Below are 14,255 nucleotides of genomic sequence, written 5' to 3'. Positions count from 1 at the left end.
AATTCAACTTATAGATGTGTAATGATATGGAATCATAATTCTCGTGATATTTGAGTAATCTAAATAAATGACACCATTCTTTTTTGCAGGAAAATGGAGAGAGAGAAGGAGAAAAAAATATACAACCAAAAGGAATTCACAACATGTCTACAAGAGCATCAAATGTGGCTTAATTCGCAGATATACAGGCTCAAAATTCTAATGGTTTGTTAATTAAAATTAATCTACAGAGGACGATACTACATATTTTAAATCTTCATAATATAAATGCCTTATGATTATTGTAAACATGAAACATTAATTTAAAAATAGCCATTTGCTTCATATTGAGCAGAAATTAACATATAGTGCATATAAAACTGTTGAATAAATATAAAATCATTAATTACAAATACTCAGTATCTCTTTCACTGTAGTTGGGACAGAAAGGATATTATTATTATTATTATTATTATTATTATTATTATTATTTTAACCATATAGTGGATATGTTGAGTCACAGAGAGGCACAACAAAAAGACTACTAAACATGTAAGCTTATGTCTAGAAGGCCTTCTTCTAAAACAGACAACATTCATACTCACATCCATGTAAAAGCAGCTCACACACATATGACCACTGCTGTGGCCACCAGGGCCATACTGCAAGCAACTGCACGTAATGGGAGAATCAATCTGGATGGTGGGGGCAGCTGGGGTGGAAGAGGGAGGGAGAGCTGTGTATGGGTTGGGGAAAGTAAAATGCTGTTTGTGAGAGTGGCAGGGATGAATTGGTGAGTGAGTAGGGCAGCAAGATGCAGTCAGGAGATTGGACAGTAGGGGCAGGGGTGTGGGGAGGGGCGGTGGGCGTGGAAAAGGATGGTAGTAGTTGGAGTGACGAATGACAGCTAGCTCTAAATGTGGAAAAAATATAAGCTGATGCTGATGAGTAAGAAGAACAAACCTGTAATATTTGGCTACATTATTGCTAGTGTCCTGATTGACACAGTCACATTGTTTAAATATCTGTGTGTAATGTTGCAGAACGATAAGAAATGGAATGTGCGTGTGAGAACTGTAGTAGAGAAGGCGAATGGTCAACTTCTTTTTATCAGGAGAATTTTAGGAAAGAGTGGTCCACTTGTAAAGGAGACCGCATATAGTGCACTAGTGTGACCCATTCTTGAGTGCTGCTCAAGTGTTTGATACCCCTGCCAAATCAGATTGAAGCAGTTCAGAGGTGGTCTGCTAGATTTGTACCAGTAGATTCGAACAGCACTTAAGTGTTATGGAGGTGTTTCAGGAGCTCAAATGGGACCCGCTGGAGGGAAGACGACATTATTTTCGAAAAACACTATTGAGAAAATATAGAGAACCAGCAGTTGAAGCTGTCTGCCAAATGATTCTACTGCCATCAACATACAGTGCGTGTAAGGACTGTGAAGACAAGGTATGAGAAATTGGAACTCGTATGGAGGTGCATAGACAGTTGTTTATCCCTTCTTCTGTTTGGGAGTGGGACAGGAAAGGAAATGACTAGTAGTGATAGAGGGTACCCTCTGACATGCACCATACAGTGGCTTATGGAGTATCTATGTAGATGTAGATGAAGTAAAAAGACCGTGGATGTGCTTGTGGAATAGAAGGCTGTGGAGTGGAACAGGGAATGGGATAGGTGGGTGGAGGACAGTGACTAACGAAGGCTGAGACCCCGAGGGTTATGAGAACATCGGATGTATTGCAGAGAGAGTTTCTACCTGCACAACACTGCTAGTGTTGGTAGGAAGGGACCAAATGGCAAAGACTGAGAAGCAGTCATTAAAATGGAGAATATTGTGTTGGATAGTATGCTCAACAACTGTGTGGTCCAACTGTTTCTTGGCCACAGTTTGTCGGTGGCCGTTCATGCAGACAAACAGGTTTTTGGTTATCATGCCCACGTAGAATGAAACACAGTGGTTGCAGGTTAGCTTGTAGATCACATGACAGGTTTCACAGGTAGCACTGTCTTTGATATAATAGGTGATGTTTTTGGCTGGGCTGGAGTAGGTGTTGATGGGAGGATGTATGGGACAGGTCTCACATCTAAGTTTGTTACAGGGATATGAGCTGAGAGACAAAGAGTTGGGAGCAGAGTTTTTTGTAGGGATGGATGAGGATACTGTGTAGGTTTAGTGGGCGGCGGAATACCTTGGTGGTGGGGGTGAGGAGGATAGTGGGTAGGACACTCCTCATTTCAGAACACAATGAGAGCTAGTTGAAACCTTGGTGGGAAATGTGATTCAGTTGCTCCAGTCCTCGGTGGTACTGTGTCACAGAAGGAATACTCCTCTGTGGCTGGATGGTGGGACTTTTGGAGATGGTGGGTGACAAGAGATAAGCCACAGATCTGTCTCCGTACAAAATTAGGAAGGTAATTATGGTCTGTGAAGACCTTAGTGACCCCTTGGTATATTTCAAGAAGGACTGCTTGTCACTGCAAATGTGATGGCTATGGGTAACTTGTCTGTATGGAAGGGGATGGAATGGGTGGCAGCTGTCAAAGTGGAGGTATTGCTGGTGGTTGATAGGTTTGATTGCATGGAGATTGTGATGTAGCTATCTTTGAGGTCAAGGCCAACATCAAGGAAGGTGGTTTGTTTGGTTGAGGAGCACCAGGAGAAACAAATAGGGGAGAAGGTGTTGAGGATTTGGAGGAATGTGGATAGGGTGTCCTCACCCTCAATCCCGATCATGAATATGTTGTCAGTGAATCTTAACATGAGTAGGGGTTTGGGATTGTGGGTGAGTGGGAAGAATTCCTCTAGATGGCCCATTAATAGGTTGGCATAGGCTAGTACAATGCGAGTAGGTCCCCATTGCTATACCCCAGACTTGTTTGTAGGTGATGCCTTCAAACAGAAGTAAATGTAGGTTAGGACATAGTTGGTCATGGTGACCAGGAAGGAGGCTGTAGATTTGGAATCTATTGTGCGTTGGGAAAGATAGTATTCACTAGCGGCTAGGCCATGAGGATTAGGGATGTTCATATTAAGGAATGAGGCATCAATAGTGATGAGCAAGGCACCGTGCGGTAAAGGAACAGGAGACATGGAGAGTCAGTGTAGGAAATGGTTGGTATTTTTTATATAGCAGCGTAGGTTACTGGTGATAGGTAGAAGGTGTTGGTCTACAAGAGCAGAGATTATCTGTGGCGGCACAGTAACTGGTCACAATGGGGTGTCCTGTGTAGTTGGGTTTATGCACTTTAGGAAGCATGTAGAAGGTAGGAGGGTGGGGAGTGGTATGGGTGGGGAGAGAGGTAGACTCGGGGAGAGGTTCTCCGATGGGTCTAAGGATTTGGGAAGAGCCTTGAGATCCTGCTGGATTTCGGAAATGGGGTCAGTGTGGCAGGGTTTGAAGGTGGATGAGCCTAAAAGCTGGTGGATACCTTCTTCCAGGTAATCCTTGCAGTTCAGAATGACAGTGGTGGAGTCTTTATCAGCAAGTAGGATAATAAAGTGAAGATCAAATTGTAGGTGGTGGATTGTTGTTCTTGTATGTAGTGTGTTTTGGAAGAAAGCCTTCTGGCTGAAAGCTTACGCGTGTAGTAGTCTTACTGTTGTGCCTGTCTGTGACTCGACATCTTTACTATATGGTGAGTAGCAATCTATCCTTCTAATAATATTGCCATTATTCCATCCTGGATTTTCCATTATTTGATTTTGCTTTTCTTCCATTCTGTAACACAGTGTTGTTTTCCTTTGTTACTAGTTTGTAATGCTACTATACTCAATGACCAACCTTTTCTTTCCCTTCTTTCTTGTGTTCTACATGGGGAATGATGGTGAGACAACGTTCGAGGTTAAGAAATTCTGGGAAGTTAACAGGAGTTGATTTGGGGTCAGAGTGAACTGAGTCAGGCAGGATTCAATATTGGTTCCTGAGTGTGATTGGTAGGGTTGGTGGCCAAAAAGTTTTTCCACTGTAGGGGCAAGGAAAAGGAGAAAAGGTCATTAACAAGTCCAGCATGATTGAATTTGTGAGTAGCATAAAAGGTCAGGCCTTTGGAAAGGACTGACACTTCTGTGGGGCTAAAGCTTTCAGAGAAAAGGTTCATGACTGTGTTTCTGGTCTGTTTAGGTCCTTGATTCTGTATGGTGGTGGGAGGAAGTTTTTGAGTAAAGCATAAATGTAGGAGGTCTGTGAGGCAGGGTTTGTCAGCGGTGAGGGGATGTGGGGGAGATTTGGAGGCTGTTGTAGAGGTGGCGGTTAGTGGTGGTCCAAGGCAGGAGTAGGAACAGGGTGGAGAGTTTTTTAAAGTTTCATTGTGCATCTTGTTTTAGTTCCTGAAGGGCATGGGTTTCTGTGTGTGAGATGGGATCCAAGAATTTGGGATTGCACAGCAGGAGAATTTTGTGGGTAGAGAGGAGATACTGTAAGGAGGGAATGGCTTTTCACGACTGTGTTGGTGAGGGTGAAGGACTGGCAGAATCTGAACAGATGGTGGTCATTGCGGAAGGAGGGTTTGCAGCCAGAGATGGGTAATTTGATGGTAAATCTATTTGGGGGATTCCATGAGCCAAGCAACAATGCAGGAACACTATGTGGGATATGGTTCTGGCTAGGGATAAGGAAACTTTTTGTATTGACACAGATTAAAGGGGCTAGAATCCATTGTGCAAGAAAAAAAATACGTAAATAATGTAGAAATAATTCTTTTGAGGAATTTTTTTTTTAATTTTCAAAAATACACGAAAATACATGGAAAAAAATTACAAATAGGATGGCGTGAATGAAGTAAGGGGTCAACAAGATGAAACCTGAGGAAATGGGACAATATGGAAAGGCGAAAACGCACTGAAATCGACATAAAAAAACATGAAATCGAAGTTAAAAATAAATAAAAAGTTTGTAATGTGGGTTACCAGTCCATAGATGAATATGTATGAAAAAGGAGGAAAGCAGATGTGTCAGGTCAGGCCAAATAAGTATATGTGGACTGCAATGAGAAAGGGGGCTTGGATAGGGGTTGGTAGGATGAGGTACAAGTTCGTGTGGCACGGGAAAGAACAGAAAATAACATGCAAAAACTTGTGAGAGTTATGCAGGGAGAGTGACCAATTTGAAGGTCTAGCATTAATGATAATGGCAAGAGTAAAGTGGGTCATGAGATGTTGCACCAACAATCAGCACCAACTTGTACCATGTGTTGTGCGCAGACAAGTCAGTTGGTACAGTATGGTTCGTAACTAAGGGCATGCAGAGCACTTTGGAAGGTGACATGTGGAACACAGGAAAGCAGAGAAAGAAAAGGATGGGCACTGTGAGTATGGTAGCATTAAAAGATAGTAACAAAGGAAACCAGCATTGGGTTATAGGATGGAAGAAAAGCCTGTAAGCAAAATCAAACAATGGAAAAGCCAGAATGGAATAATGACAATATTCTGAAAAGGATAGATTGCTACTCACCATACAACAGAGATGTGAGTCACAGACAGGCACAACAAAAAGATACTAAATGCGTAAGCTTTCAGCCAGGCCTTCCAAAACAGACTACATACAAGAACAGCAATCCACCACCAAAAATCTAATCTCAACCTTATTATCCTACCTGCTGGCAAAGGCTCCACCACTGTTGTCTTGAACTGCAGGGATTACCTGACAGAAGGACTCCACCAGCTATTAGGCTCATCCACCTTCAAACCCTACCACAGTGACAGTTTCAGAAATCCAGCGGGATCTCCAGTCTCTCCCCAAATCCTTAGACCCATCCCAGAACCTCTCCCAAGACTCAACCTCTCTCCTCACCCCTACCACTTCCCGCACTTCTATGTGCTTCCTAAAGTGCAGAAACCCAACTACACAGGACACCCCAATGTTGCCAGTTACTGCGCCCCAACAGAAAATCTCTACTCTTGTAGACCAACACCTGCTACCTATCACCAGTAACCTACACTGTTATATAAAAAATACCAACCATTTCCTCCACAGACTCTCCACGGTACCTGTTCCTTTACTGCACAGTGCCTTGCACATCACTATTGATGCCACATCCCTTAACATGATCATCCCTAATCCTCATGGCCTAGCTGTTACTGAATACTATCTTTCCCAATGCACTACAGATTCCAAATCTACAGCCTCCTTCCTGGTCGCCATGATCAACTATGTCCTCACCTACAGTTACTTCTGCTTTGAAGGCATCATCTACAAACAAATCTGGGGTACGGCAATGGAGACCCGTCTGCATTGTGCTAGCCTATACCAACCTATTTATGGGCCTTCTAGAGGAATCCTTCCCAATAACCCACAATCCCAAACCCCTAATCATGTTCAGATTTACTCATGACATATTCATGATCTGGATTGAGGGTGAGAACATCCTATACACATTCCTCCAAAACCTCAACACCTTCTCCCGGTCCTCCTCAACCCAAGAAGCCACCTTCCTCAATGTTGATCTTGACCTCAAAGATGGCTACATCACAACCTCCATGCAATCAAACCAGCAATACCTCCACTTTGACAGCTGCCACCCATTCCATACCCTTCCATACAGCCTAGCCACCCATAGCCATCACATCTGCAGTGACAAGCAGCCCTCTTGAAATGTGGTCTTCACAGACCATAATTACCTTCCTAACTTTGTACAGAAACAGATCTCCTGTGGCTTATCTCTCGTCACCTACCGTCTCCCAAAGTCCCACCATCCAGCCACAGAGGAGTATTCCCTTTGTGACTCATTACCACCAACGACTGGAGCAACTGAATCACATTTCCCACCAGGGTTTCGACTACATCTCACCGTGCCCTGAAATTAGGAGTGTGCTACCCACTATCCTCCTCACACCTCCCACAGCAGTATTCCACCACCCACTAAACCTACACAGTATCCTCATCCTCATCCTATACAACCGCTGCTCCCAACTCCTTGCCTCACATCTCATATCCCTGTAATAGACCTAAATGCAAGACCTGTCCCATACATCCTCCCACCGCCGCCTACTCCAGTGGGGTCATAAGAATCACCTATCCCTTTAAAGGCAGTGCTACCTGTGAAACCAATCATGTGATCTACAAGCTAAGCTGCAACTACTGCGCTTCATTCTGCATGGGCATGCCAACCAACTAGCTGTCTGTCCACATGAATGGCCACCAACGAACAACAAACTGTGGCCAAGAAACAGCTGGCCCACCCAGTTGCTGAGCACACTGCCCAACACAACATTCTTTGTTTTAATGACTGCTTCACAGCCTGTACCATCTGGATCCTTCCTACCAAAACCATCTATTCTGAACTGTGCAGGTGGGATCTCTCCCTGCAATATATCCTACTTTCTCGTAACCCTCCCGCCCCCAATCTTCGTTAGTCATTGTCCTTCATCCACCTATCCCCTTCTCTGTTCCTACTCCACAACCTTCTATTCCACAAGTGCACCCACAGTCTTTTTACTTCCCTCCGTTTCCGTCCCCCACCTCCACCATCTAAGATCCCGACTCCACCTAGGTGCCCTACCCTCTTTCCACCTTCTCCCTGTATGCTTCCACAAAGAGCACTTTATTGTGTCACACCTGTACCCTGCTCTTCCTTCCCTTCCCCAATGCTGCTACCCCCACCACTCAGACTGCTTCTCCCATCATGCACAGTTGCTTGTAGTCTGGCTCCGGCAGCCAGAGACAGTGGTCATGTCTGTGTGAGCTGCTTTTGCGTGAATGTGTGTTTGTATGTATGTCGTCTATTTTGGAAGAAGGTGTTCTGGTCGAAAGCCTGTGTTTAGTAGTCTTTTAATTTTGCCTGTCTGCGACCAAACCAAAAACTACTTCCACAATGTTGTTTTACCTTGAATCTACCTCAACAATAAAAAAACCTGTAATATGGATTTGTTCTACAGGAAACAAAGACTGTCTTAACAAAACTACCTTTCATTTTGACTGCCTCAGCTACCCCTCTTTTAGTGATCTTACAGTGGAACTACAGTACCTGGCTGAACTCGAGCAGTTCACGTCCCTCTTCTCCATCACAGGTGACACTACAAGAATCAGTTATTGGCTGTTCACTTCCCTATAATCTGAAACTACAACACTTTAAATAACAATCAAACTAACACACGGATGTCTTCAGTGAGTGTTTCCACATTGTTCCATTGCCCACTTCCTCTGTTCAGGAACTACTGAACACCACACTCAATGCCTCAGATGGGTCTAGTGGTCTAGCAATAAATTGCATGTCTGGAAACTGAGAGGTAGTGGAATCAAATCCTGGTGGGTCCATGTATTTTTTGACTGTTGCATTAGCCAGTGTGACTCATGAAATTGTTGTTGTTTATTATTATTATTATTATTATTATTATTATAAGCTTTGCAATCCAGGTGACGTAATATCTATTACATCAGTTGCCCCTCCCTTGATGCTACTGTGTGATTTGAATACTCACAAGACAAATAGCAGATGTCAACTAATACAATATCTGCTCTTGGATTTTAACCTTTCTCAGATGAATGCAGGAAATCCAACACATTTTAGTGTCACCCATACAATCAGTTTAACACCCTGTGGCCCAAGTCTTGCACCAGTAATGCAAAGCCATGTCCACAATGACCAGTGTGACAATGACTATTATCCAGTCATTTTATCAGTACCACATTCTAGATCCCTGATGCTCTACTGCAATGGTCCGTATAAAGGGCAAGTTGGGATGCATACTCATCTGAAGCCTACGACATGATATTCCAAGAAAAGGACATTGATGAAATAATGCAAGAAGCAGCCATTGTGTTTTCCTAAGCTGCACAATGCAATATGTTACTCTCCCAGGCCATGTCAACGTAAATCTGTTCCATAGTGGCCTCAATAAATAACTGAGGCCATCAGAAATAGATAAAGAGCATTTACAGCTGCAAAACAGAGACCTGCCTGGATAGCTGCCTGTGGTAGCATGCCACTTATGTGATTTGAGTAGTGTGGCAGATCCGGTCCTAATCCATCAAGTGGATTAACAATTAGGGTCGGTGTGCCAGTCAGGCTGGAAGTGTTTTTTAGATTGTTTGTTATGTTCAACTAGATTAATACTGGGCTAGTACCCAGGGGTATACATATTCCACCGGGAGAGGGATGGAGAGGGGAGGAGAGGGGGCGACGGGAGGTTTTGACAGGAAGGGCGTCCAGCCATCCTCTAACACAAACATTGCCAAATCCAATAATTAAACCTCCTGACCCCACAATGGTATGGGATAAAAGCCAGGAAAGGCATTATTTAATCGAATCAATGTAAGGGGAGTGTTGGGAACAATACATTTCTTCAGTGGCAGATGCATACGTATGAACAATAATGTTACATGCAAATGGGCATTGTTTCCCATCTGAAATGCTCAGAACGTTTTATCAAGGAGTTTCATACCAATTCTAATGACAAAACTGAACAAAAAATGTGGACTTCGAACCATCCTTACTCATAATGGTGCTATTACAAACTAGGAATGTGCTACCACATTGCAAAGGTAGCTCACCCGGGAACTGAACCATACACAGTAAAGTGCTTCACTACATTACTGACCATAGCAAAGCATCTTAATGATCCTTGTAAATTTGTGTTCAGTGCGTGTTAAGCCATGCTCTAGGGCATATTTCTGTTTGGTCTCCTAATGCTGAGGTCATGCTCTAGGGCGTGTTTCTGTTTGGTCTCCTAATGCTGTAGAGATGATCAGAGTTATAAAGACCCAGATAGTAACTCCAAACTTGATAGCTGTTTAACATAGGCCACATTCTAATACCAACAGAACAAAAATTAATATCGATTCAAATACTGAGCTCAAAAGCTTGCATTGTATCCTGATTGTCTTTTCGTACAATTTGGCAGGAGGAAATTTCCCTACCCAATAAACAGAACATGTCATTGAAATCTGTTATAAACCCTTACAGTGCTGACAGCTACAGATCTGCCAGTTTAATGATAATGCCATGCAAACTCGTGGACTGGATCATCAGTCATAGTATTGATTAATATCTGGAAACGAGAACTTAGTTTTCACCATTTCATTGTGCGTTTTGATGTTCTACATCCACAGATGATTGGAGACTGCTGTCAAGGGATACTTGTACATTTTTTGCACCTGACAAGTCTTCATTTTACGAAAGGACGTACTATATAGTGTGATGACACCACATCATGACTGTGTGGAGGCTTTAGGCAATGTACCCTCTTCTATTAAGAATATCTTAACAGCATTGGCACTTTCAGGCTAGAATGTTAGTAATCAGTGTTTACAAGATAACAGAGTTCCCAAGGCTGCAGTCCTGAAAGCTGATCTCTTTACAACTGCCTTAAACATTATTGCTGCTATCATAGAACCATATCTATCATTTGTCTTTTATGGTAATCTTTGAAAGTCCCCTGCTGAAATATTGAGTCATGCTGCCTCCATAGCTGCCCATAATTGTGAAAGTGTTGCCAGTGCAGGATTTTGTGCACAAACAGACCTTTTGATTACGTTCCATAGATGTTTGATGGAATTAATGTCGGACAGTCTGGGTGGCCAACTCGTTCACTCAAATTGTCCACAATGTTCTTCAAACTAATCGCAAACAATTGTAGGCTGGCAACATAGTGCATTGTCATCCATAAAAATTCCATCATTGTTTAGGAACATGGAGTCCATGAATGACTGCAAATGGTCTCCGAGTAGCAATTGGCCTAGAGGACCCAGTCTATTATGTGTAAACACAGCCCACACCATTATGGAACCACCACCAGCTTGCACAGTGCCTTGTTGACAACTTGGGCCAATGATTTTGTGGGGTTTCTGCCACACTCAAACCCAACCATCAGCTCTTACCAATTGAAACTGGAATTCATCTGACAAGGCTACAGTTTTCCGGTCATCAAGGTTCCAACCAAAATGGTCATGAGCCGAGGAGAGATGCTGCAGGCACTGTCATGCTGTTAGCAAAGGCCTTCACATTGGTTGTCTGCTGCCAAAGCACTTTAACACCAGATTTCACTGCATTGTCCTAAATGATACGTTTGTCATACATCCCACAGTGATTTCTGTGGTTGTTTCATGCAGTGTGGCTTGTCTGTTAGCACTGACAACTCTATGCAAACATTGCTGCTCTCTGTCCTTAAGTGAAGGCCATAGGCCACTCCATTGTCCGAGGTGAAAGGTAATGCATGAAATTTGGTATTCTCGGCACACTGTTAATCTTGGAATATTGAATTCCCTAACGATTTCCGAAATGGAATGCCCCACGCGTCTAGCTCCAACAATGATGGCTCTGCCAATGCATTCCCATTTTATACCTTATGTATGTGATACTACTGCCATAAGTATATGTGCCTATCGCTGTCCCATGACTTTCAGTGGATATAACATTTGTTTGAAGGACAATGAGAAAGTTGGCTAAGCATTTATTGATAAAAATTTTAATATTCAGGTTACTACATGGCAGTTTTAGTAGCCATACTCATAACTCTGATACATTTAAAGAAAACAACTTGCCAAAAATATATTGATATGCATTTATTCTTTCAGTAGTTTAACATGCTGGCTGTCACAAGGGCACTGGAGGCCACAGCAGTGCCTCACATCTGATGCCCCTGCCTGGTGGGGAGACATCCATTACTGTGCATGCTGCAGTCGCCATGGTAAACGTGATTGGCAGCCATTCTCTTGAGTCATTCATTATTCAGTGCCAATCACAGTCTTCCATTCGACCTCCAAAGAGCAGGACCCTTAGTGGTACTCGTCTGGTCACTGGTCTGTGTAGACGTCATAAGCAACAATCATACTGATGCATTTATTGAGAAAGTCACCATGACGGACTCATTGCAGCTCTACCTTGACCTGTGCATGTCCTACATCTTGTTTTACTGATGTTTTTATGTCATTGTGCACCTTTCTAATCAGCAGCATAGCGTGTCAGCGCCAAAGAGTCATAGTTTAAGTTAGCAGACATCATTCAACTGAAAAGTAACAGCATTTGGCAGTCCACAAGGTTCCATCTTAGTCCCTTTTCATCATTAACATTGCCATATTCTAAGATCGCATTGCAGGTGATACAAAATTATATATGATAGCATATAAAAGTCTTCAAAATGACTGTTTTTTTTTATTAATGTATGGCTTATTGCCAATTCTTTCTCATTAGGCTTTGAAAAGACTCACTTTGTGCTGTTCAGAACCTACTAAAGATTTCTACCCAACATTCATATAAAGTGTGAGCAGTTGCAGATAGAAGATGTTGACTGTGTTAAATTCATGGGATTACAATTTAATAATTATTTTATGTATAAAAAAAGGCAAATTCACCTGACGAAATCTGTGAAATTACTAGAAGATGATATGGCTGACTAATAATTATCACCAGGAGTCAAAATTTCAGTACTGCCTATAGACTTAATAAAAGTAGAAATATTGTGTTCCTAGTTTTTGGGCTGTTAGTTCCTTCATCAAGGGTTTCAGAAGCTCGAGGAGAGAGTCACATCAGTCAGACTCCAGGATGCAGGGAACCCACTTGTCATGGAGCAAAGAGGAGAAAAAGATGAAAGGTCTTGAATTTTAAAGGGCTATTACGTTTTCATGGAGTAGTACAAAAACTGGCTTCATACAAGCACCCGGGATCATTCTACTTTCCTAGAATTCTATTTGTCATGACCAGAAAAAGTTCTCTATTTTGGACTATGTCTTCATAAATTTTGTTAATTTTTGTGTCAGCACCAATAGTTGCATTTACTGCTGAAGGCACAACTTTCAACAGAAGTTCCATTTATTTTTTGGATGCCTGTTTCCTTACTTATAAGAACGTTGTAAGGGTTCCGCACTATTTTTGTGTTTGCAACATACACAGAAATTTAACCAGTATATTTATCTCTAAACAAATAAGCAATTTTATAAACTTTTAAATTTATTTCTTGTATATTATTGGTGTATTGTGTAATTTTTATCGAGTATTGCATGAAACTTTTGCTACACCAGTCATTGATTTGTGACACCTCAAAAACAAATTGACAGTTTTTGTGTGTTAGAATACAAAGCTTGATATACATTTTTTCTCTACCTACAGGAATACATCTCTTACATACAGTCTTCGAATGTTCGCCGGCCACTAGCTTGTATTGAAAGCACTCCCATTCTGCCAACTCAGCATCGATTCTGTAATGTGTTTACATCATCACAACCAAGCATTGCCAATCTCAGCCCAATTGTAAAGCAAGATAGTGATTTCAACAATGAGTTAAAGAAAATAAACTTCCATTTCTCTGATTTATCTGAAGATTGCCGTCAAGATGAGTTGTCAAATCTAACATCGGTGACATGTCGTCCTCGTGTGCCGAATAACTGTACATACTCAAAGAATACTAGGGTACTGGATGACTGTAGTGTCGAAGGCGACCTCTTGACATCTAGTGAACTGTCTTCTTGGTTGAACAGTCCACGGGTGCTGTCACTGCAGTGTGCACCAATAACAAACTGTACATACAGTGTAACAAATACAGGTGATTTTAGGGAAGAGACGATACAGAATGTACATAGTTTACATGAAAAATGTAAACAAACACCCTCCTGCATTGATGAAATTGTGGAGAGACTTCAGAAGGTTCTTTCATTAAACTTCCATTTTGATGGTATGTATTACAGAAGTGTTTACTTTCTCACACTATTTTATTGGCACTTAAGTTACTGAGAAGTTTAAAAATCTGTGTTCATTAAGTTGATAACTGTTGGAGGCTTGTTTCATGTGCCTAGGGACAAGCTAATGTGTTTGGAACAGCACATCACAGTAATGAATTACATGCACAGCAAACAAACTAAATTTGTTTAATAAATTACTGACACAGATTATGTCTTGACACAAGATAAGATAAGCAAAGGCATTGAAGTGAGCTGTGGTAAAGCACCATAGGATGTGGAGATCGGGTGAGATGGTGCATTTAAAACAAGAGAGATAAATAGAGAGAGGGGGGGAGGGAAACAGAGACGAGAGTTCACATCCTCATCGGGCCATCCAGATGTAGATTTCCACGAATTGTACAACTGATTAAGACGACGACCGGGTTTCATCAGGGGCTCCTCAACCCCTGGGTAGGCGGAGTCCTAGTAGGCTGCTCCTACTTTACTTCCAAATCTTCTGTGATTATGTAGCGGTGATGCTTGCTTCTTGTCTTTTCAGTGTTTTCCCTTCTCAAGTTTTCATCTTTGCTGTCTGCTTTGCAGTCAGCTGTGGCGGCCCATGACAGGCCGGTCTTGCTGTTCTCTGTGCAGACGGCGTACGTAGTGCTCTACTGCAACGGCTGCTGG

General features: G+C 42.3%; 1 protein-coding gene across 2 annotated transcripts in view; it reads left to right on the top strand.

Moving 5' to 3' along the window:
- Positions 1-14,255, top strand: part of LOC124615796 (dystrophin-related protein 2-like) — a 103,719-nt gene that overhangs the window by 45,404 nt on the left and 44,060 nt on the right. For both annotated transcript variants that reach the window (XM_047143925.1, XM_047143924.1), the window contains exons 9-10: positions 90-204; positions 13,021-13,582. In XM_047143925.1, the coding sequence (XP_046999881.1) occupies positions 90-204; positions 13,021-13,582 (677 nt within the window). The remainder of the gene's footprint in view (positions 1-89; positions 205-13,020; positions 13,583-14,255) is intronic.

Source organism: Schistocerca americana, chromosome 5 (assembly GCF_021461395.2).
Source record: "Schistocerca americana isolate TAMUIC-IGC-003095 chromosome 5, iqSchAmer2.1, whole genome shotgun sequence".
NCBI classification, from domain to species: domain Eukaryota; kingdom Metazoa; phylum Arthropoda; class Insecta; order Orthoptera; family Acrididae; genus Schistocerca; species Schistocerca americana.
Note: the sequence above shows the minus strand (reverse complement) of the source record. Positions and strands in the feature narration are given on the sequence as shown.